At 54.2% G+C, this 24,914-nt stretch overlaps 1 protein-coding gene across 3 annotated transcripts in view; it reads right to left on the bottom strand.

Annotated features, from left to right (window-relative positions):
- Positions 1 to 24,914, bottom strand: part of PRIMA1 (proline rich membrane anchor 1) — a 63,396-nt gene that overhangs the window by 8,353 nt on the left and 30,129 nt on the right. For 2 of the 3 annotated variants that reach the window (XM_087448018.1, XM_014790509.2), the window contains exon 4: positions 8,407 to 8,536. In XM_087448018.1, the coding sequence (XP_087304144.1) occupies positions 8,407 to 8,536 (130 nt within the window). Of the gene's footprint in view, positions 1 to 2,637; positions 5,084 to 8,406; positions 8,537 to 24,914 lie in introns of those variants that run through there. The other variant, XM_087448019.1, reaches the window with a different exon arrangement.

Genomic DNA, 24,914 nt, shown 5'->3' with positions numbered 1-24,914 from the left:
CCTGGTTTGCAATGAAGCACAAGACCCAGCTCCCTGAATCCAGCCAAGGTGCCGAAGGAAGTAAGATGGTCTCTGAGCAGCCAAGGCCACGTCTTGATGCTCAAGGGTCGGAGAATACAGTCACACGTCACTTAACAGCAGGGATGTGTTCTGAGAAATGATTTCGTCATTGCGGGAACATTATAGTGTGTACTCACACAAACCTAGATGGTATAGCCACACCTAGGCTGTATGGCCCTAACCTTAGGGGACCACCGTCACATGTGTGGTCCATCATTGACTGAAACATCGTTATGCGGTGCATAACTGTACTAACTTTGACTTGGTTCATGGTACAGCCAGACAAGGTGGTCTCCATTTCCAGTCAGAGAGGCTGGATATGGGGGCTGTGGGGGTGGTGCGGTTATAGGTCTATATACGGACAGTATATAGGAGAAGGCACAGGTGGTAGTGGCTGGGTCTCAGCCCCCATCACTGCATTGGCCCCCACCTGGCCCAAGAGGTTGTGGTGCATGAGATAGATACCCCAGTCCAAGACCCCAGGGGTCCAAGATGCATCCTAGGTGCACCGCTCCCTGAAGTTTGTGGTGAGTTGAAGCTGGATGAAGAGGTTCCACTCTGTCCCGAATCCCTGGGCCCAACCTACCTTTTCTTCCTCTGGCCCCTGCTCTGACCCTGACTGAAGTTCGGAAGAGACCAGGGGGAGAGAGGGCCAGGCTCGTGGGTGCGCCCTGTGCGGGGAGGAGGAGGCAGCAGACGGCCGGGGCTCCTTTGAGGCAGTCAGCCCAGGAGTGTGTCATAAACAGGCGGGAGGGAGGCCGGGCCACTCCGGGCACAGAGAGGGGGCCGCTGAGTCAGCGTGTGTGTACTTGAGCTTGTGTATGGGGAGAAGGCTGAAGGGACGGGGCTTGGAGGGCAGGGAGCACAGATGGCAGAGGGTGGAGGAAACGGAAACCGATGAAGGGGTGGCGCCATGCATTTAAAACTGGGCCCATGTTATTTATTCTAAAAGCAGATTCTACTCCATTCACCCAAAGGGAGGGAAAAAAACCCTGAGTCTACTCAAATTCTAAATAGAGTTTGTCAATTTAAAAGGTAGAATCTGGCAAGTCTATGTAAACTGAGGGAGAGCTACTGCTCTAGCCGTCGGGCAGGGGAGAAAGAGCCACACCAGTCCAGGACACCATGGCAGAGGGGTGGTGGGAGAGCTGGGTCTTGAGTGAGGAGCACGGCTAGAGGGAGCCCCTTGAACACAAGAACCCTCAAAGAACACAGGAGGAGGGCTGGAAATCTCTGACCCGAGTCCCCTCTCTTCCCCATCCAGGCCTGTTTCTTCCCATGGAGGAAGCCTTCCCATGGAGGCTTATTCTGGCTCAGACACCACACAAAACCCATTTCCACCCTTCCATGGCATTCCACAGCCCCAGGTAACCAGGTCTTCTCTACTTGCCTCACATTCAGTAAGAACTAATCCTCCTCTTGGCCATCCCAAAGCTCCAAAAAGAATGTAAATTCTCGAAAGGAAACTAACCTCACTGACTGATTTGCTATTAGTCTATGATTCAGGAAAGATCTTTGAAAAATTCCATGATGGAGTCAAGCTAAAGAGATGAAGGACTGGAGAGGGAGAGAGCTGAGTGCAGCAAGTTCCCAGAGAGGAGCTCTGTAAGGACCCTACGTCAGCTTGGAAGGCTGTTGGAGAAGACGATCGTAGCCCAACGGCTGTGCAGCAGGCCCAGAGAGCTGCCACCCACCTGGAGAGAAGGACGGAGTCTCCAGACAACCACGGAGCTGGCGGGTCGATCACCCGATGTACGGGACCATATTGAGAGGAGGCACAGCTAACTCCAGGGAAGGAACAAATCACAGCACACCACGTGACTCAGCCGTGAACAAGATTCACATTGTCTAATAAGGGGGACCCTGGCTGGTCACTGAACCCCACACTGGAGATACCCATAGGAAGAGGATGGGAAGAGCGGAGTGTCTTGTGTGTCTGTGCATAGTGTTAGGATGCTGAACCTTCCATCCTCCATAGTGCAACGTCGATGGATGATGTTTAAAATTGAAAGAAAATTTAAATAGAGTATCCGCATCACTTAGAATATGGAGAGAAGTACCAGACGAAACACTCAAAAGTGGTTGCTTCTCAAGAATGCGACTTGGGGGAGAAGGGGGGACAGTTGGGGGGCTGCTGCTTTTCTTCATAGGCTGTGACACATTTGACATTTTAAACTATGTGTATGTATTACTTTGATAACAATAAAAATTAGTTGAAAATGTGGTAATGGATGCACAAAGCCCCAACCATACTTTCTAACCATAACGCCCCTTGAGAGGCATGCGCAGCACTCCTGGCTCTGGGAGGGGGAAGCAACCCCTCTCCCACCCCCTCCCTTTCTCTCCCCTATTACTCTGAGCTTATTTCTCCTCGTCATAGCAATTCTAGTCTTTTAAAGCAGCTCATTTACTAATTGGCTGGTGTGTGTGTATTTGGTCTGCTCCGTCCACTAGCGGGAGGAGGGCAGGGACTCAGTCTTGTTATCTCTACATCCCCGATGCCTAGTCTAGTCCCAGCACACAGTAGGTGCTCAATAAGTGTCTGTGGACCAGCACTGACTCACTGAGCAGCCCGGTGGCAGTCAACGGGTTTTCTAAGGCATCAACAAAGAGACTTGGGCGACCAAAAGTGCCCGTGCTACTGGAAGCGGCTCAACCACGAACAGCTGACGAGCGCCAGAGCCCAGCAATAATGCGCGTGCTCCGACACACTCGGGCACGCGCGCACACCCGAGCTCACTCCAGGGAGCAGCACGCTTGCTTATTGTCTGCAATTAACGGTCTGCAGGATGGGCCAAACTATTCTGCAGCCTTTTATTGGTCTTTCAGCCAATAACTTGTAAATTAGAAGGAAAAGGCTGTCAAGTGACTAAATGGCAAATCGATGGCAGAAGGTGGAGGACCCACGCCATGGATGGCCAAAGGAGGCAAGGAGTTTGGGGGTGGCTTAAGGGAGGGGCTTGGAGGGGGTGGGCGTCACCTCTCCTCAACGCAGGGCTCTTGCATGCAGGGTGTGGCCCTCAGAGAAGCTGCAAAGCCACTCTATGAGAGTGGCCTCACTCTTGAGGATCCTCAGGCCTGTGCGGCTCCCTCCTCCAACTGGGGTCTGAGGCCTGGTCCCCCTACCCGGGCAGCGGGCACCCTGCACCTTGGAGCTCTATCTCGATGACTCACGCTGATCATCGCTTGTTTGAGGTCCACATCCCGCCCTGGACCAAGAGGTTCTTTTGTCCTCTTTGCTCAGAGTCTTGGTCTTCCCTTCAGATACTCCTCTCCGATTGTAATACATACATGGTCCTCTAGGGGGTGGTCTGATGAACACCCGCTTCTCTCCCCAGGGGGTGTGTGCAGAGACAGCAGGACTGCGTCTGAAGCACCCACCACCGAAGCGCTGGTGTCAAGCACAGCCCTGGCCCCTGGCCCAGCCCTTGGCAAGCATTTCGGTCAGCATTTCTGTCTGAGTGGTGGACTGACCTAGCGGCAGTGGTCCTCTGCCATCTTGGGATGGGAAACAAAGGCTCAGGAGCTGCATAGAGACTTGGAGGAGACTCATTTTACAGATAAGGAAAACTGAGGCCCAGCAAGGGCAGTGATGCACACTGGGCTGGGCTGGGACTGGAACTCAGGGGTCTTGACTTCCAGTCTCGGGTTCCTTTAAGAACTCCTTCTATCCTGCTGTCTGATGACAGGTGTGTGCCAGGTGCAGGGGTGAGGAGGAGGCCTGGCAGGGGGCATGAGGGTACGGACGTCTAAGCGCTCTGGGGCCTCATCAACCTGAGGCTGTGGATAAAGAGGCTGTTCACAATAAACTCAGGGCAATGAGGCCACCGAAATTCCAACTGCATGGGCTCCCCATGGCTGGGGACCCTCTGGAGTTTCGGGTAGTCGATAGGGGGCCTTGCACACGCTAGTTCCTCTGTAAGCAATGCCCCTTCTCAGCACCCCTGGCCTGGTTAATGCCCGGCCCCCTCTAAGAAACCTCTTGGGGCCCAGGTCTGGGTGAGGTGCCCCCTCCTCTGGGCTCCCCCACCTTGGAGGCCCCAGAGCCCGTACTGCCCAGCACAAAGCTGGGACTTGGGGAACGTCTGCTGAGTCACAGGATGATCTTTGAGTCATTGGGTCTGTGTAGGAAGCTTGGATTAGACCCCATCTCCTGCCAAGGTCAAGGCCCAGCGCCAAGGTTAAGGCCCACTGAGGGCACTGCGGGGCACTCCTTCTGCACCTGCTCCTCATTCTCCTCCCATCCCTGTAGATGCCAAGCTGACATCTCCAGATTTGCCTCCTTCCTACCCCAGCTGACTCTAGAACCATCCTCCCAGCAATCTGGCTCCGAAAGCCTGTGTTGTGGCCATTCACAAAGATCTCTCAGAAATCCTCCCCTAGGACTCCAGGCTGTGAGAGTTTTAAAAAAAGCAGAGTTTATCACCGAATTTTCCTTTTAATGGTTTAACAGTGACATGTAATGCTTTTGTTTCCCGAGAGAAAAGGTGGGTTTCAGATGAATTATTAACCAATAAGAATTGGCCGTGAGCAAGACATCCTCCATTTACTCTGGAGAGAAATGCAGATGGACAGCTGGCTTGCACAAGGCTATCTCTTACAGCCCCCAGCAGACGTCAGGGGGGGAGCAGAGAGGGTCACTTTGCTCTCCCACACCGGGGTGTAACTTCTGCTGCCACCTTCTCGCTCCGCCAAGGGTTGAGGCCTCCCTCCCCACTCAGGCCTCCTTCCAGGCCGGGTCTGGGAGCCCTGGCCTCTATTTCTGCCTCCGCTTGACTGAGGGAGCAGAGCCCCCTCAGGTCACTGAATATGTGTTCCCGGGTGCTAGGACGCCCTCTCTGGATTATGAGGGTTTTGAGGGCAGAGGGCTGGGTCCTGGACCAGAGGAGGATGCTGATCATGGTGCTGGGGCAGAAGAGGGACTGGGCGGCAGTCTCCATTTACCACCCCCATCCACCCTGTGCCCTACAACTCATTGCATCTCCTGGGCTCCCGTTTCTTGGGTTTGGCCAGTGGGAGGCACCTGCGGGAGACCAGAAGGCAGGGAGTGAGGTTGGGGCGTTTCCTCCCTCTTCCTTCCTGTTTTGGGGCTGCATCTCTGGCAGTTCCAACCACAGCTCCTGCTGAGCGGCCCTCCTGTGAAGCTCTCTAGGTTCTGATGGCACTACTTCTTCCCTTGCCTGTTGTCCTGGGGTGCTGACCACTCTCACTGCTGCTAGAGCTCCCGAAGCCTTCACAGGCTTCATTTGCTCCTTGCACCTGCCCACATCCCTGAAAGGAGCCCCGCCCACACCCCTGCTGGGAGCCCCGCCCACACCCCCTGGAGGGAGCCCAGCCCACAGCCCTGCAGGGTGCTCCGCCCACACCCCCTGGAAAAGAGCTCCACTCATGCCTCTGGAAAGAATCCCCACCCACACTCCAGGAAGGGATCAACCGAGCCATCTGGGGTGAGTTCTATTTCTTTCCAGGACAGACCTAGGAACCATGAGCTCAGAGCCTGTGGAAGGGGACAAAGGGCAGACAGGAGGCCCCTGCGGCTGCTCTGAAGGGAGGCGAGGGTGGCTCCACCACACTCCTTCCTGGGAGACCCCCAGCCCCACTGAAACAAAGCCCGCACGCCACAGCTGGGGACACTGCTGCAGTGGGATATTAGTGTGAGTTTGCTCTGCTGGTATGTCCCCTTGCCCTCCTGCCGTTGAAGCAGGCAGCAGGCTTCTTCAGGAGAGGTTTGGGGCAGAGGGAGGCAGAAGTGACTTTGTGTGTCTTTTGGAAGAGCCTGAGCTTATCAAGAAGATGATGCTGCCTGTCTCTGAGGGAAAGGAGGGGGATCCTTGTCGGGGGACTCATGCCCTACTCTCTGGCAGTGCCCCACGCAGACCTTGCACACTCTTCCTCAAAAACCTTCAATAGCTCCCAGTGCCAGCTGAGGCAAGCTGCTCAGCCTGGCGACCAAGGCCCCCCGTCAGGCTCACGGATCTCTTCAGCTTCATCTCTCACATCCCAGAGGCTTCCTGGTGCCCTGGTGCCTTTGCTCACACAGGTGCCTTTGCCTGGAGTGCTTCCCCTGCTCTGCTTCCTAAAACCCCCCTCTCATCTCAGCGGGCTCTCAGCTCAAATGCTGGATCATCTGGGTCAGAGTTAGCGTGACTCCTCCGGGCACCCACAGCAGGCTGCCCGCCAACCTCCCGTGGCCTCATCGCCACCCGCCTTGAAACCTAGTCATTCACATATCACCCCCATCACCCTGTGGTCTTACCTGTCTCTACACCCAAAGAGCCTGGCACACAGTAGGCACCCCAAAACACGTCGGAATGGGATTGGCCGTGTCCCCTGGGAGTCTCCAAGGCCAGGCCTCCCCCTGAATTACAGGGTCTTGGAGCCTTGGGACCTGCCCGTCTCTGTCCTTCTGGCCTCAGAGGGGCACAGACACACCCCACCACAGCCCCAGAGCCCTCTCTTCTGGGGCCCCCTGAGGAAGCAGACAGGAATAGCAAGGCCTGTTCTCAGCCCAATTCTAGTAATCCAGAGCTGGGGTTGGGGCTGGGCTTTGGAGGCACGTGGTCTGGGTTCAACTTCTGATGCCATTGCTCCCTGGTTGTGCCATCCTGGGCAGTTCCCTTGCCCCCTCTGAACCTCAGCTTCCTCATCTGTGGAATGGAGCTGACTGGGAAGAGAGGCGGGGAAGATGAACTGGGAGAATGTTGGTGGGGCGACGAGGCCTGTGCTTGGCTGAGGAAACACTGGACTACGGTTACTCCCTTGTTATTTACCTATTTATCATTTTTGGGGAAAATGCCTTGCAGCCTGAGCGTTGAAAGCAGAAGGGGCTCTTGTCTGGGAGCTGTGACCCCTGGACGCTGCCCCTCCGGTGGCCTCTTCTGCCCTGTCACCAGGATGCCCCCAGGCTGTTGGGCGACGTGGCCCTTCACCCCGTGTGCCTGACTGTGTGCACGTTTTAACACTTTTAACTTGATATTTTACTCTTTCTGCTTGTGAATTATTAAAGCGAAATCACATAGAACAACCGATTAAAGGGGGAAAGCTAAATATTTTAGGTGTTACGATTGTTCTTAATGTAGATCCTCTAACTTTGGGCCTTAGGGAATTTTTAAAACTGTCCTTAGAAATATATTAACAATGCCCATGACCTTTTGGTGTTTGGGGACATTTTTGTTTGCCTCTTGACTCTGTCTTCCCCTTCACCCTGTCCCTGTGAGCCAGGGAGGCCACCGTTTGGAGGCTGCGAAGACTGGAAACCAAGGGGCCTAGCCAGAGTGGCTGTGTTGCAACTCCAGGGGGCGCCATTCGCACCGTGGCCTGCTCTGCCCTGCTTAGGGCCGGGACACAGCCTAAGCCTCCTCAGGCCCAACAACAGCCACACAGTGCCGCAGACCCCGGCTCAACAAGGGCATGGTGGCTGGTAACCTTTTTCAAAAGGCAAAGTGAGACGGTAGTTACAGAAATGACCGTGAGTGTCACTGTAAGTTTGCTGTTTGGACCACTCTGGACCCCCCTGGAACACACCCATGTGTCCTTCAGAGACAGCGCAGGTGTCACGTTCACTGAGAACCTTCTCTAAGGCATCTCAGCCTCTCTTCTCCCAAGAGAGCCTCGCTCCCTCCTCTGTCATCCTTCCTCTATCTGCAACTGTGGAAACAACAGAAGCTGGTACAGCACTTGGTGAGCACTTACTGTGTACCAGGCACTGCAGAGCATACATATTGTGCCTATTTATCTCCCCACTCCTCAGAACACTGTGAGGTTGTTATTCTTTTCCCTCGTGTTACAGATACAGGGAAACTGAGGGCCGGAGAGGTAAAGTGATTTCCTCCTGGTCACACAGCTTGAACTGGAGTCTGAATTTAGATGACTCCAAAACCCAGTTCCCACTCCAAACCAGCATGGCGCCTCCCTCCTGTGCCTCCCTACCCTGGAGGGATTATTTCCATACTCCCAGGCCTTGAGCAAACTCCTGATGGCAGGGCCTGCGACTTACGGGTAGGGTCACCTTATACTGCACCAAGCCTGGCATATCATTGGTGCTCATCGTATGCTTGCTGAACTGAGCTCCCTAAAAATGACAGGGGCATAACGTCTGAGATCAACTTTAAAATCTTTCAGCATAGACAAAGATAAAAGAAAAAGGAAAGAGATGTAGCCAGTCTTAGCCAAATTTTGATAAACTGCTGAATCAGGGTAAAGGTAGAGGAGTGTTCACTGTACATTCTTTCTGCTTCTTACATGCTTAACAATTTTTATAATTAAAAAAACAACTTGATGGGGGTGGGTAGAGAGGCCCCAAGCCCAGCTGGCTCTCCTCAGGGCTCAGAGCCGGTGGGCACTCACCTTTTGATGGCTTTGTAGCAAATGATGGCAAGCACAGTGAGAAAGACCAGGGAGGCACAGCATACCGCGATGATGATCACCAGCCCCGACCACCAGCTCTCCTCAGCGGGGCACGAGGTAGAGTTGGGAGCTGAAAAAGACAGGAACGGCCTGAGTCTCCCCTGGATGGGTAGATCCCAGCCGGTGTCAGAGATGGACCATCATGGCTGACACCAAGGGTGGCCTCTCCGCCATCCATCGTCCAGATAAAGGCTCTCTGACCTGTCCTGCTGTCCCTACCCCCACCCTGGCAGCAGGTGACATCATGGCTGGCCCCCAGCCAGGCGGCGAGCTCTGAGCAGGGGTTAAGTGCTGCGCCCGGGGCCATCCATCCTCCCTTGGCATGAGCTAACTGACAGCGGGGTCAGGTTTAATTTCTCATGAAAAATAACAGAACCTCTCACTCTCTCAGATCTGAGGCATTAGATCTGCTTCCCCTGAAGGCGGGGGTGGGGAGCAGGGCTCACGGGCACACTGGGGCAGGAAAGAGAGAAAGGCAGGCGCATCAGTGTCAGTTCTCGAGCTAATTTCTTGCGAGGGGCAAGCTGTCTCCCTTCTTGGATTTGGTCCATGGTGGGTACCTGCAGCCACCTCAGTTTGCACGGGGTGGCCAAAATTTGGAAAGGTCTGTCATTGACAAAGCATCTGACACTGGGTGCCACAGGGTCCCCTTATTGTGACTCAATCCACGGGGTCCTTAGGGTGAACCTCTCCTCCCCCTTGGCACGGGCTGTGTGGGGGGACCTGAAGCACAGGTGTAGCTCACAGCAAAGCCAGTTCATCCTTCCCCGAGAAAAGCAAAGACATTAAGCAGCCTCAGCCCGGAGGCTCTGGGGAGACCCTGACACAACTGGAAAGAAGTGCTGGGAATTCCAAAAGGAATGGGAGAGGAGAGAGGGAGGGAGGGAAAGAGAGAGGGAAAAAGGGAAAGGAAGAGGGAGGGGAAGAGAGAGAGATGGTGGTTAGGATGGAGGGAAGGAGGGAGAGAGGGATGGATGGATGGATGGACGGACGGATAGACAGACAGATACTACTAGCTTTGGGCAGGTCTTCAAGACATGTGAATATGTACAAAAGAATCAAAACTGTGCCCCAGATTCTGTGTCCGCTTAATAATAGGCACCTTGAGGGGTGCAACAGTATGTAGAGAATAAATGGATGATTTCCCAAAGGACATCATGGATGCTTCATCATCATTATTATTTTTTTTGTGAGGAAGATCAGCCCTGAGCTAACATCCATGCTAATCCTCCTCTTTTTGCTGAGGAAGACTGGCCCTGAGCTAACATCTATTGCCAATCCTCCTCCGTTTTTCCCCCAAAGCCCCAGTAGATAGTTGTATGTCATAGTTGCACATCCTTCTAGTTGCTGTATGTGGGACACGGCCTCAGCATGGCCGGACAAGTGGTGCGTCGGTGCGTGCCCGGGATCCGAACCCGGGCCGCCAGTAGCGGAGCGCGCGCACTTAACCACTAAGCCACGGGGCCGGCCCCGCTTCATCATTATTATTGTTGTTATAGTTGTTATAATCATCAAGGTGTAATTTACATATAGTGAAATGCACCATCTTAAATGTACTGTCTGATCAACTTTGACAAATGTGTACCCCAGTGTAAGCCACACCTCTACCATGACATAGACTATTTCCATCACCCCAGAAAGTTCCCCTGTGCCTGCTTCTAGTCAGTCCCCACCCTGCAGGCAACTACCATTCTCCTTTCTAAAATCATAGATTAGATTTGCTTGTCCTTGAAATTCATATAAATGGAATCATGCAGTGTGTATTTTTTTTTTTGCTTCCTTTATTTAGCAAAGTGTTTTTGAGATTCATCCACGTTGTTGCATACTTCAGTGGTTCCTTCCTTATTACTGCTGAGTGATATTCCCTTCTATGAACACATCACAATTTGTTCATCCATTCACCTGTTGTTGGACACCTAGGCTGTTTCCAGGTTTTGACCCATTCGTTCTACATTAGAAAGGACCAGTGAAGGCTGGAGCTGGAGGAAGCCTAGGAGGGGTCATTTCAGAAAAGAGAATCAATACTGAGGTTCAGGATCAAGAACAGCTTTCCCAGGGCCACGGTTGGGACCTGATCTTTGGGCTGCAGGCCAGATCTGCCCCTGCCTGCACTTCCTTCCCACTGGGCCCGGCCAGGACTTCTTTCCAGATGTGATAGGACAGCTTACCACGTGGGCTGACTGATGCTTCATATTCGAGAAGACAGCATCATGAAGGTGCTCATTCACTCATTCATTCATTCATTCATTCGTTCATTCATCCACAAACATTTAATGAGCATCCTCTGTGCCTGGCACTGTGCTAAAGGCTGGGAGTAGGAAGATGAATTAGATGTAAATCATGCCCTCACCAGGTCTGGTGCCAGCTGCCCATGGATCATTACAAAGCTGGCCAAGACCTGATCACCCTGCTCAGGAAGCCAGCAGTCTTCAAGAGGGGAAGAGACGTGCTCGAGTTGTTAAAGTGAAAGGTGAAGTTCATAGTGGCAGAGGAGAGGAAGCCACTCGGTGCTCAGGCTCAAGGGGGAGGCGATACCTGTGAGCGGCAGGTCAGATGGGGGAGGCTGAGGCAACCAGAGTGTAAGGTCCCAGGCGTGAGGCTGCGGGAGCTCTGTCCCCTGTCACTACCCCCTTGCTCCCGGCCAAGACTCTGCAAACACGACAGAAAGGCAGGAGCTGTCATGACATCTCAGGGGTCGCAACACCCTCTCTCCTGAGACTCAGCGAGGCTTTGTCTGCTGGATTCATTAGACACTCCTGACGCCTGTGAAGATGATGAGAATGGCAACCAGAGAGAGCGATCTAGAGCTCCTGGGCTCAGTTTTGCTTGATCGAGGGAACTGTTCTCTTTGCAGTCAAGAAATGCATCATTAACAGCTTATATTCGGGACTTCTGCTTCCAGCCAAGATGAAGTAACAGGGGCCAGATTTGTACTGCCCCCCAAACACCCAAAAAACATACCAAATCTACAAAAAAATGGTTTTCAAAGCAATGGACATCAGGCAACAAGAGGCAGTGATCCCTGAGAGCCGAGAACACAAAGGAGGTGAGTTCCACAGCCGCCCCAGCTTACTGCCTGGAGAGGCTTTCTACACAGCCGTCAGGGAAGGGAGATGCCAGCATGACCCAGCTGATTGGGTAAGTTGGGGAGATGGAGAGGGGAGTCCAGGGAGTGAACGAAACAGATGAGGTCTCCCCAAGGAAACTTCCAGAAGAGTGGAGGAAGCCCACAGCACACAGTAAATCCACCAACGAATATATAATTACACATCGTGGCAAGTGCTAGGAAAGAAATGGAAAAGAGGTCAAGATGCCCCCATATCTTGTGGAAAAATGTCTGGAAAAGAAGCATTTGGTGGGGGAGAGCTTCGGATGTGCCCATCTACGCGGGTATCGAGGAGGCCGAGCAGGCCAAGGAGGTTCCTGTGGGCTTGTGGACCCTCCGGCCGTCCAGTGCCAAGAGGACCTGTGGCAGATCAGGCAAGCCCCCGGCTCCTCTCAGCGATGAGTGCCTTCCCTATATTCCTCACAGGGTTTCCCTGACTATCACATGAGGCCACGTTCTTGAAGGTACCAGGAGTAGCAACCATCGTTTGCTGAGCACTGACTCCAACACACACGACTAGTCACAAGGGTGCCAAGCTCACATCTATCCCCGCTTTTGCAAGTGGGGAGACAGGCCACACAGCCAGGGGCCTGGCAGGACTTGAACCCAGGTGTGCCTGTGACAGCACTCATGGCCAACTCAACACACATTCACGTACGACCTGGGAACCTGCCACGTGCACCTCCTCGTCAGAGCCGCTGTGCACGGGAGATGTTTGACCGACAGGAGGGAACAGAGTGAGGGATGAATGAATCAGAAACAGCAAGTAGGGCAGAAACAGTCTCAGTTTGGCAAGATATCTTTCAGAGGTTCCTAGAAGAAGGGGTGATAGCCACGTTCTTTGTTTTAACATGATTTATCCATTGTGAGATGGAGGCTACGGATTTATCCACGGCTCGGCCTCTTGACCCTGTGTGTGGCCACCTGGAGAGGCCAGCCACTCGCTCACGTGGCTCCCCGTTCCTGGAGCGCAGCCTGAGTGCCAGGCACTGCTGGTGACACCGTGGGCGTGCAGGGGGCCTCTGGGGCATCTTCACACTTCTCTCATAACTTTCAAAGTCTTCGGTGACCCATGCCCAGGCTGCCTGAATGGTTTCCTGACGGACCCCCAGGAGCTGCACCCGCGGCGACTTAATTGGCCTTAATCACTGTCAGGTGAGGAGGGGTCGCCTGCAGTTGCCCGCTCTGCTTCTTGCTTCTCGCGGCCCAGTTCCCGCCCATCAGGCGGACCACAACCACGCAGCGCAGGCTTGTCGAGGGCCCCCTGAGCTGTCAAGACCGGTCTGCTTCAAGGGGCTGATGTCCGTGAATGGCTTCCCAAACCACATTCAGCCTTTGCTGCGGAGGCTGCAGTCAGAAGCGAGCCTGGGCTTTGGGACATGGCCTGGGGCTCGCATCTCAGGCACGGCGCCGGGCTGGGAGCAAGGGCGGAGGGGGTCACACGGCCACCTTAGACTGTCCTCCAAGGGACAGTCTCAGGGCATAGTTGGCCCTTAGGGTATGTGGGTCCCTGGCTGTACCACTCCCTCCCGCCCACATGAAGGGTCTTGAGGACGCTGGCCAGCACGTCTAGGAAGAGGACACTCACATGGGACTCAGGGCACATGGTAAGTGACGAAGTGTTTCAGAGGATTGAAGGGCATTTACAAGCATGTCTACTCTTGTCTTGTCCTAGCCTGCTCACCTCAAATACCCGTCGGTTTTATGTGGCTCACAAGGACGGCGAGGGGTCCAGGAGCTCTGCTAAAACACTTGTGTGGTGGCAGAAGCTGTTTCACAGACTGTTTAGACAAAAGAGGAGACTAAGGCTCGGAGGAGGGGAGGAGCCTGCCCGAGGTCACACTGGGAGCACAGCCTGGTCCTCACGTCTCTCCGTCCTGCCCCAAAGTACCACGAAGGACACGGGTTCTCAGAAGTCCCTTCATGGGCTGATGGCCCTTTCCCTTTCACTGCCTCCGTGTCCCCAGCCCCACCTCTGTTGGGCTGCTTGACACAGACCCCAAGTCCACGGAAGAGGAGGGGTGTGGGGGCAGGGCCCACCACCTCCTCCCTCTCACGCCCCACCCCCACACAGAGCCCATTGTCTCCTGAACACAAGGGACCGACTCAGGCCAGCTGCTGTCCATTCACGGCACAGGGCATCCACGGGGAGGCCTGTGCCAGGGGCGTCCACCCTCCCACGTGGGCCAGCTCGGGTGTGGGGTGGCTCAGTCATTGTCTACCTCGAAGGTGCCCGAGTGTGTGGCTGGACTTTAAACCACAAATACGGGATCAGACCTGGGCGCTTTCTGCAAACTTCTGAGATAAGCCCCCGTTTCTAGAGGAAAGAAGTCTCTTCCGAAGCTGCTCTGGTGAAAACAGTCAGCATCTGCACCTCGGCTCGGGAGGGGCCCTCCCACCGCTCTCTGCCAACAGGAATCTGGCTTAGGCTGTGGGTACAGCACGTCAAGACCCTGTCTTTCCTAAGTCTTCCCGATTCCTCCCCAGACCAGAGGTTCCCACAGCAGGAAGCCCCTGGCTGCGCAAGGACAGGAGGCAGAAGGCAGGAATTCCTTGCCCACACTTAACAGAAAGATAGGAGCCCGAGCTCCTGGGGGGAAGTACTTGCCTTTTCCAGAAGCAAGGGGCACTGCCTTCTCCACTCTGCAGGAGGGAAGCAGGTCGTGGACACTGCAGCCTAAATGGGGGTCCCTGGCCTCTTGCCCAGGGTCGGCAGGGGCCTGTGTGCCAGGGAGGCAGTGCCGTGCTCAGCCCACTTTGGGGTGATCTGCTCTTGCCCCCCACCCATCCCATAGCCTTTTTTTTTTTTTTTGTGAAGATCAGCCCTGAGCTAACATCCATGCCAATCCTTTTTTTTTTTTTTTTTTTTGCAGAGGAAGACTGGCCCTGAGCTAACATCTGTGCCCATCTTCCTCCACTTTATGTGGGACGCCACTACAGCATGGCCTGACAAGCGGTGCGCTGGTGCACGCCCAGGATCCGAACCCGGGTTGCCAGCAGCGGAGCACGCGCACTTAGCTGATATGCCACGGCGCCAGTCCCCATCCCACAGTCTTACTGGAAGTCTCCCACTGCTTCCCACACCTGGTCCAGGAGCCCCCTTCCCGCTCCAGTCGGCGGGGCTGCGGTGGGCTGGAGTGGGCTGTGGTGGGCTGCCGCGGCTGAGTGTTCCCGGCTTTCACCCACTGTGGACAGAAACTGTTGGTCCCTGGAAGCCTTGGCCAGACTCTTGCCAGGGTTCTGCCAGAGACAGACCTTAGTGTGCCACCAGGACTGTCTCGGGGCTCCAGAAGGGCTGCAACCACAAAGGCTGACCAGGCTGGCCACCTTGCTGGGCTTCACAGGGACAGCTGCCCCAGGCCTCTGGTCATACCCTCACTGTTGAGCGAGTGGCCCTCAAACATCTTCTCTGCCCTCGGCTTCTTCTCAGCAACTGCCCCGTGTGTGCAGCATCCATTGGTGGGCTGCTGCCTCCCGCCCTGCCCTCCCCACCAGGAGCAATGCCCACCCCCCAGGCTCAGGCCCCAACCTCAGGCAGCACTCCCTCTGCTCCACAGCTAGGCCATCAGCGGCCAAATCCCGTGGCTGCGCCCCCCGACCTCCTGCCCTCCTGCCCTTCCTCTCACCCCGGACGCCTCTCCCGACTCCAGGCCTGCGCTGGCTCGTGCCTGGTTATCACTGTGGCCCAGCCCCTCCCCCGGGGACCCTCCCCCAGTCAGCACAGTGGTTATCCACATGGCTTTGAGTCAGAAGGACCTGGAGTTAAATTCTAGATTCCGACCGTGGGAAAATCATTCAATCTTTTAGATTTAATCTCAGTTTCTTTCACTGTAAGTTGGGGGAAAGCAACAGAACCTTCTCGATGGGGCTGGTGCAAGGATTAAATGAGATATGCAATCAGAGAGGTGGCAGCAGATGCCCCTCTGCCGCCCACCGCCTCCTTCCCCTTCTCCCTAGCAGAGCCCCGATTCTCTCCTGTGGCCCCCACTCTGCACAGGCTTTGGGGAGGTGGGCCCAGCCCGGGAGGTGGGTTTTCAGTGGTCTCAGCCAGGCCTGGTTTTTCCACTCCCTCTGCCCCTAATTGGTTCAGAGATGGCATGTCATGCAGGTCTGGACAATGACACAGGAGGCAAAGTCTGTGGGGGGCTTCTGGATGGGTCTCCCAGCTGTTAAGGGAGTGGCACAGAAACAGGGAGGCCCCTTTTCTTCATGGACACTGCTGTCTCCTTCTTTACCCCAAAACAGGACAGCTGATGTGGGCTGAGGGTGCTGGGATGCAGGGTGTGAGGATCGCAACGTGAAGTGGGGCGGCCAGGGTCAGCCTTGAGGGGTGACATTTGAGCAAAGACCGGGATGTGGTGAGGGATTCGTCACGCAGGTACCTGGAGGAAGAGGTAAAGCAAAGGCCCTGAGGTCAGCATGGGCCTGGCATGTCTAAGGAGCAGCAAGGCGGCCAGTGTGGCCGGTATGATGTGGGCAAGGGGAGGACAGAGGAGATGAGATGGCTCAGGGCCTGGAGGCCGTGAGAAGGATGTGGGCTTTTACACTGAGAAATGAGGTGCCATTGGAGGGTCTGGAGAGAGGAGTGGTGCGGTCTGACTTACACGTCGGCTCAATCACCCTGTGTTTAGAGTAGACTGTGTGTGTGTGTGTGTGTCAGGTGGGGGAGGGTGGGAAGCTGGGAGGATATTGCCAAGAGCCCAGGAGAGAGATGGCGGCGGCTCACATGGGGGTCAGCAGTGGAGGTGGTGAGAAAAGGCAGAGTCTGGGTCTGTTTGGAAGGTAGAGTTCATGAAGGCTCGGATGAGTGTGAGAGACAGAGAAGAGCTAAGGATGATGAGGAGGATTGGGGGCTGAGCAAGCGGAAGGATGGAGCTGCCATCAAGGGATGGGGAAGACTGGGGCAGGGCGGGTTTGCGGGGTGCGGAGGTCAGGAATCAAGTCTGAAATTCCCATCACACACCCGAGGGAGATGGCGAGCAGGCAGCTGGATCTAGATTCTGAGTTCAGAAGCAAGGGCTCGGCTGGAGGCATAAACTTGGGAGTTGTCAGCACCCAGCCCCGAGATGGGATGAGATCATCAAGTGAGGGCGCGTAGATGGAGTAGAGGAGAGGGGCAAGGCCTGAGCCCTGGGGCACCTCCGAGTGGAGAGGCCAAGGAGCAGAGGAGGAGGCAGCAAAGGGGGCTGGGAGGAGAGGCCAAGGTGGTATGGAGTCCTATGGGCGAGTCAGGGAAGGACGTCGAGGATCAGGAGGAGGTCAGCTGTGTCCACTGCAGCTGACGGGTAAGTGCGATGAGGCTGAGAACCGACCACTGCGTGGAGCGACATGGCGGTCACCGTTAACCGTCACAGAGGTGGTTTTGGTGAGTGGTGGAGGAAGACTGATTGGGGCCGGCTAAGAGAGATTGTGGGGAGAGGAAATGGAAACAGCGAGTACGCACAGCTCATCAGTGGAGTCTTGTTGCAAAGGGGAGCGACAAGATGGAGTCATAGCTGGGGGGGGAAGTGGTGGCAAGAGAAGGATTTTAAGATGGGAGATGGAGTGTGTGTGTGTGTGCACGTGTGTGTGTGTGAGAGACCCAGGAGAGGGGGATGGGCCCCGTGCACAGGTGGGGAGAGCAGTGATGTGTAAGGAAGGTGAGCAGAGAGCACGAGGGTAGGTGACAGGATGGAAGTCGGTGGAAGCTTTCTTCGGAATGTGTCAGTTGTCTCAGCGCAGAGGGAAGCACAGTCGGCAGCTGAGAGTGAGGATGGGGGTGTTTGAGGGAGCAGAGAGGGTGTGAACTGGTGTTCTAGGAGGGCGGGAGAGTGAATGGACTGGGGACAGGAGGAGCTTGAAGGGCCAGTGAGGCTCGAGTTACGAACTTAAAGCGAGTCCAGTTCAAGGTTGGCCGTTTGCCCTGCCACCTTCAGCTGCGGGGGCTGCCATAGGGCAGGCCGACTGTGCCCAGCATGTGTGATGAAGTTGGTGGAGGGCGAGGGGGTCGCGGGCACCCTGGGAGTGAAGATAGGCTGGACCAGAGGAGGAAGCGGTTAGGTGAAGGTGCCGACTCCACTGGGGCCCCTGCCACTGGGGTGGAAGTGGGATTTGAACCCAGAGATCTGGCTCCACGGCCAACCTGTAACTGCTACACGGACGAAAAACAAGCAAGCCCATCCAGGTGACACGACAAACTGTGGAAAGAGACGCTTTGGGAAAATGAGCAAGAGAGACATGAGAGGGAACGATGCCGTGTGCGGAAAGGGGAGATTGGTGTCGCCCTCGCCATCAGGGAAGCCTCTTGGAGGAGGTGACATTTAGGCTGAGCCCTACAGGGTGGGGGAGAGGGGGCAGCCCTATGAAAAGGTCCTATCTGGGTTGGCCTGGGCCAGCAAGGGAAGGAACAGGGGGCAGCAGGCACCCCAGGCCTCTCTGCTCCCCTGCTGGTACCCTGAGACCTGTCCACTGAAGCCCTGGTGAGGGGCTCCGGGCCCTTCTCTCTGTGACTCCCAGCCTGCTGCCCAGGCTCCACGACACGCTCACTCCTCTAGTTTATTTATTTCTGCCAGGTGTCCTGGGCACGGAGCCCAGCGTGGTGGCAGTGTGGCTGCTTATCATCAAGGACACTGTTCTCAGGCCCGGCTCCTGAGCAGGGCATTTAAAAAAAGCCCAATACATTATTATTAATTGTCTCCATCAATCCTGTGCCTAATTAGGAAAGAAAAATTATGACTCGGGTTTAAATCTCTATGGCAGCCCTGGCTTTTTCCCGATGCAAGGGAGAGATCTGGGTGAGGCTGGGGCAGGAGCCGAGAACAGCAGGCCACTGCCTGGTGTCATTAATTACGCTTCTGGTGGCGACTGCAGAACACATCTCCCCTTGTTCTTCGCCCAAACAGCCCTCTTTGTGAGGTTCCTTAAGGCCAGGACTTTTTACTCCACGGCACTATTCTCTGAGCAGCTGCAGTCCACCCTTTCTCTGTTCCTCGCTCTGGGGACCCTCCCCAGATCTACCAAGCCTTCTGTTCCCACCCAGGGCTGCAGATGCACTGCTGTCCAGAAGGTCGGCACTCGCCAGCTTTAGAACAGCACAGCTCTGTCGAAAAGTGATGAGATGGTGCCACATCGGGGAAGCCCTGGGTGACCCCTTGAGCCCACCCTCCGTGCCCTGATCCTCATCATTCAAGTGCTAATTGAGTCACTCTGCTAAGAGCCTACTATGTGCCACGCACTGTGCTAGGTGCTGGGGATGTGATGGTCAGCAAAACAGACAGGGATCCTGCCCTTGTGACACTTAGAATCTGCTGGAGAATGGACACTAATTCAGTCATCACCAGGTAAATGCGTACTGTGGTTCCTGCCTCACTGAGACACTTAACTGTGCACGGGCCTTAGGTACAAACAATAGAAAACTATAAAACAAAAAATAAGAATGCCCTGAACACGGTCAGCCAGCATTATTGACTGAAAATAATGAGCTCCTCTTTGTTTGTGAGAGGCTGATGACCTTGGGACAGGAAAATGCTCTCGACGGTGTATGTTAAATGCCCAGCAGAGCCCCAGCACCTAGGTGATACTCCAAAGATGTTGGATCACTTTCTCCCCTTCCAGAAGGCACTTAGCATATGATGGGGCGTCATAAATGCCTCCAGGTAGAATCTGCTGTCTAAACAGCTGTAATTATCTCGTAGCAGGGTTCAGTATCAACTCAGACCAGTGGTTGACAAACTCTGTCCTACAGGCCAAATCCGGCCCAGCACCTGTTTTTGTAAATAAAGTTTTATTGGAACACAAACATGCTTATTTGCTTACATACTGTCACGGATGTTTTCTTGCTACCTCAGCCGACTTGAGTAGCTGCAACAGAGACTGCATGGCCCACAAAGAAAATGTTTATCTATCCTACCCAACTTGGGTGGTCTTCACCTGAGATTCTTAGACAAGCTTAAGAGAGCAGCCTGAGAGTACCCTGAAATTATACCCCAAACTTGCATTATTCCACTCTTTCTGTTTTATTTTTAGAAAGGCCCAAATGTCACACCAACATCCTGGTGGGAGGTCTCTAGGCACGTGGCACAGGGTGCTGTCCTGTCTGGGAGTTCTAATAGTGACAATGTGGCGAGCAAAAGCTCAGGTCTGTCTGTCCACACCACACCTGCTAAGTGACCCTAGACAGAGCACTGAAATTTACAAGCTCCTCATCAGTCGACAAGATGACAGGATGACGACTCCCTGGAAGGTTGGTGGGGAGGATCTACGGTGGTGATGTGCCAATTACGGTCCTGGGGCCCTGCTGCAGGGGCAATCCATAAAGGGCAGAGTTACCACAGTAATGAGTTTGGTGGTTCTCCCAAAGGCAGGTCTAGGGCCCGTGAGTAGAGGCAATGGGATTTGGGCAGATTTCGGACTGGCATCCCCAGGAACTGCCCACACTCTCTAACTGTCCGACAGTGGAACAAGCTGATTCCCAAGGCAGGGACAGCCCGCCACTTTGGTGCCAGGCTCCAAGACTCTTTCTGGCTCCCAATCTGATGAAAGGCTTACCCTCAGCTTAGCAGTGGCGCAGACAGCTCTGTTCCATTTCTCCTCTGGTGGTTTTAAGCACAAAGAGAGCCACAGGCCCCTCTCCCTCCCACCGGCCCCTCTGGGTACCTCCTGGAGTCTTCCTGTTTGTTTGGCATTCGGACCTCAGCTGCTGCGGCCACCCTGCCCAGTCTTGGCATGGGGGTGCATGCTATAAGGCGGGAGCTGTTGCCTACCTGCAGGTGGGGTGCCGGGGACGTGCAGCTGCCCCCTGACTCCCCGGGCGCCTGCAGCCCTTCTTGGGAAGACTGCCCTGGGGCTGCTGGAGCAGCTGAGCACGAGCTGGAGAGCCTGGGATTTACTGCTCCACACCCCAGAGTCCTGACCAGCGACCGACAGGTGCCGAGTGGGACCGTCCAGGCCCTGCCGCCGGCTGAGGACAAGGGGGGAGCGTAACTAACTCCCCAGAGGCCCCCCGCGGGAGCAGGCTCAGGGGACTCTCACTTGGCTTCGTTCCCCTTCCTGTCCCACCTCCTCCACGGCCTTAAGAATCCTTGTCTCCAGCTCTGAGGACAGTTTCCGTGTAAGGAACCCCAGACACGAGGTCACCACGATGCTGAAAGATCCTGGCCTGCCTTTGAAAGCATCAAACACAGATGAAATTGCATCCCAACAGGATTCATGGGAGCTTTCTGTGTTCTGGATGATGCCGTCCCAGAGCCACCCTTTGCTAGTTCTCTGGACTGAGCCTGAGTTCTGTTTAAAAGGTGGGTTGGGTTAAGCTAAGAATGATTTTTATCCAGCTTGGGACCACAAAGGGACAGACTGTGACACAGCTGAGAAAAATCACTGCTGCTCAGCTGGTCTTTGTTAAAAAAAGGAAGGAACCAGAAACGTCTGTGGCTTTGGGACAAAACCATAGTATTAAGGAGAAAAAAACCCATACTGATGGTCCATGGCTGCACTCAGACATAGTAGCCCCTAGCCACATGTGACTACTTAAATTCAAATTAATTTAAATTAAATTAAATTAAATTAAAAATTCAGTTCCCCAGTTGCACTAGCCATATTTTAAGCGCTCACGAGCCACATGTAGCTAATGGGTACCATACTGGACAGTGCAGATACAGATCGTTGACATCATCGCAGAGAGTTTATTGGATGGCACTGGTCCAGGGTGATGAGAGGTGAGGCGTTCTGCTTCGCTTTCCAGAAGGGCAGCCAAGAGTAGTTTTCATACCCATGGAAAGCAAAATAAGATAGCCACATATATGCCAACAGTGCTATTTTCAAAGCACTTTTTTCTTAGATTCTTTTATTTTATTCTCATAGCCCCTCTCCTCAAAATAGGCAAGGCAGGAATTATTAGTAAGGAATTTCCTTACCATTTTATAGGTAAGGAAACTGAGCGTTCTCAAGCACCAAAGAGGCAAAGTCACAGAGCTGCTAGTAACATGATAGAGTCGGAGCTTCTGAGCTGTAAGGCTTCTGATGTGCCGCGGGGGCGTTCCAAGACAAGGAGCACAGCGGTGGGGAGACCCAGCAGCTCAGCTCTCAGATGAGCCCGAAGTGTGCCGGGCATATTCTAACACCCACGCTTGACATACACACTCACTCTTTTAACAGCCACACGGCTTGGTGAGTGGAACACTTGTGACCCAAAAAGTGGTCACTATGTCATTGAGATAATAACAAAGCAGAAGGCTGCACTGTGGCTCCAGCCTCTGTGATGAGCAACTGTGCCACTGCAGTGACTCGGGGCCAGGCCTGAGGCTCATGAGAACTCTGCTACCTACGACAACTTCTGTGACACTGGCCTGTCCAAAGGACGGGGCACGCTGACACTGGGCAGATGGTCTCGACTTGGCAACCAGCTCCTGCCTGGGAATTTCATTCTCTTTCTGGACAAACAGCTCATTCTAAAGATCAAGACCATACATCCTGGCTTCTGGTATTGCTTGGAAACCCCTGGAACTTTTGCAAGTCACTTCACCAATCTGGACCTCAAATGCCCATCTGTCAAGGAGTGGCAGCCTTGGCCTGGGTTCCTCAGCCTCGGCACTATTGACATTTTGGGCTGGATCGTTCTTTGCTGTGGGGCCGTCCGGTGCACTGTAGGATGTTTAGCAGCTTCCCCAGCCTCTACCCACTAGATGCCAGTAGCACCCTTCTCCCAACAGTGATGAGCAAATGTTTCCTGGGGAACAAAATCTCCTGGTTGAAAACCAGGGGGCTGGAAGGTCTCCAGGGCTCTTCCCTGGCTCCTAGACTTGGTGCAGAGACAGATGCCTCCAACACAGGCACAGCCAACAGCGCAGACCTGACTCAGCCTCCCAGAGTGCACCACGCCAATCTCAGCCAATGGAAGGAGTTGAGCTTGATGGCCTTCCAGATGGAACCTAAGACTCCAAGCCAATTGCCTCCACGATGACCCCCGGCTACTCAGAGGCCGCACAGCGGAACTGCCCAGAGCAGTGTCCAAGGAGAGGCGAATGCATTACTTTCCAAGGCATCCATAATTCTCTCTGCCAAGGCGGGAGACAATGTGCCTTTGCCACCCACAGTCCAGTTCATTCTAAATCTGAGAACAAGGAGCCCATTCACTCTCTGGAGGGGCAGGGGGCAGGCCAACATCTCTTCCAGGAAACGGTGGCCTTTGGCCTCTCTGATTGCTGGCAGGGGTGACATGGAAACTTGGGAGCTGGGAACAGGCAATGCTCACTGCCTTGTTTTTCTCTGGTGGAAGAAGGGGACACAAACCAATGGATGTTCCTCCCTGACCCGCCAGGCAGAACTTCGGGGGGAAGGCCCAAGAATAGTGTTCTTCTCAAAGGCCACTGGAGACTGACCCTTGCCTAATTGGAGAGATGATATAGGACTCGCTTGATAAATGGAAGGCAAGTGGGGCAAGGCTTCTCTGACCTATTCCGGGCAGAGCAGCTTAAAGTCGGAATGCAGGATGCCAAACCCCAGGATGTATTAAATGTCATAATGTGAACTGGGAACAAATTTTCCCCATGTAGAAAGCTGCTACAATTGCTATCTACACAAAGTCATGGCCACCATTGCCTAGGTTCACACAAAACACCAAACCTCTGGACCGGGCCTGCCAGGCTGTTTCTGAGCCTTCACTAGTGTTCGTTTTTTGTCATCTTCTGGCGGATGAGCAAATGCCTAAGGTTTTATAAAACTTTATGGAGGAATATTAAAAATATTTCAGGGGCCGTCCTGGTGGCGTAGAGGTTAAGTTCGCACGCTCTGCTTCAGCGGCCCGAGGGTTCGCAGGTTCGGATCCCGGGCGCGCACCGGCGCACCACTTGTCAAGCCATGCTGTGGCGGCGTCCCATATAAAGTGGAGGAAGATGGGCACGGATGTTAGCCCAGGGCCAGTCTTCCTCAGCAAAAAGAGGAGGATTGGCAGCTGTTAGCTCAGGGCCGATCTTCCTCACACACACAAAAAATATGTCAAGGAGCTTAATAAAAATATGGCAATAACAGCAGCCCCCTTTGCTAGACATTTGCTAAGCCACGTTGCATGCGTGCATATTATCTGATTTAAGTCTCCTGATCCACCAGGAGCCATGGCTGTCACTGTTCCCATTTACGGAAGTGAGAACAAGCTCAGGGAGGAGAGGTCAATGGCAGAGCCAGGATTCCAGGACAGGCTGATGCCAAAGGCCATCTTCTTTCTACCACATCCTATTGCAAATCAGGCACAGACCACTGTTACTGGATTTTCATGGCAGGGTGCCTTGGTCCAGCTGGAAGAACAGATTTTAATATTGCCTGGGGACGCCATGACCTCAGACCTGTGGTTTCCTTGAAGAATGTCCCTAGCCATACTCTCAGCCTTCTCTAGCCCTTTACGGACTCCTCTTAAGGTTAGAGGGCAGGACTTACTCAACAGAAGAGTTTGTGAGAAGTGGGTGAGACCTGGAAGCACACGGTTTACTTCATGCCCACCTGGGACCCCAGGAGTGATGGAAAAGGGAAATAAAATTCTCAGCAAGGGAGAAATTTGGGAGCAGTTTTTAATATCACATTCAGGATGAATTGTCCCCTTTGATTCATTATTGTCACGAGCTCCCTGAACACACTGTTGGACGTCGAGCACCTCAAGAGCCCAGCCACTGCCACTCACTCTTTATTTTTCACGACAGCGGGTCACACATGTCACCATAATCGACTGTTCCATCATCCTCCTTTGACAGGGACATTAATGAGGCCTCAGAGGTGAGGACCGCCTCATACAGACAGAAAACTGAAGTTACCTGAAACAAACACCGCGGTAGCCAAGGCCTGGGCAAGAGGCCCGCTCTGCCTCAGCCGCCTCACCTGGAAAACAGGTGGAGTCTCAAAAGCTCTTCTGACACTGAAATCCCCCAATTCTAAGGAATCTCCTGACCCATAAAATATGATCAGTAATCCTGAAGGTTCTCGAGACATCCAGAAGCTAGTCAGTGACAGGAAATAAGGGCCTAAGCGTTCGCCCAGGTGTCACCCAGGGAAGTCCCTCAAACATTTTCCATGTCTAATGCTTCGTTTTCAAGTTGTGCTTGCTTACAGGAACCAAGGCAGACCAACGCCACGTGGCCAAATGGCGGAACCAGTCCAAACCAGAAAGGTCCAGGATGTCGGCGGGTGCCGTGTGCGAGAGGAAGCGTGCAAATGGTGCCGGGTGCAGGAAGGGAGGATCTGCGCATGCCCCAAATGCCCCTGCCCTGAGCGAGGACGCAGAGACCCCGCCCCCTTCACATCCCCTAAGAACCCTGCTCACCTCCCCTTCAGGAGAAGGTGTTTTAGAGCTCAAGCTCTGCCTCCTCCATTCATGGATCAC

This window comes from Ceratotherium simum, chromosome 24, assembly GCF_057802395.1.
Source record: "Ceratotherium simum simum isolate JZ-2026a chromosome 24, ASM5780239v1, whole genome shotgun sequence".
NCBI lineage: Eukaryota > Metazoa > Chordata > Mammalia > Perissodactyla > Rhinocerotidae > Ceratotherium > Ceratotherium simum.
The sequence above is the reverse complement of the archived record's forward strand: the minus strand, read 5'-3'. Positions and strand labels throughout refer to the sequence as shown.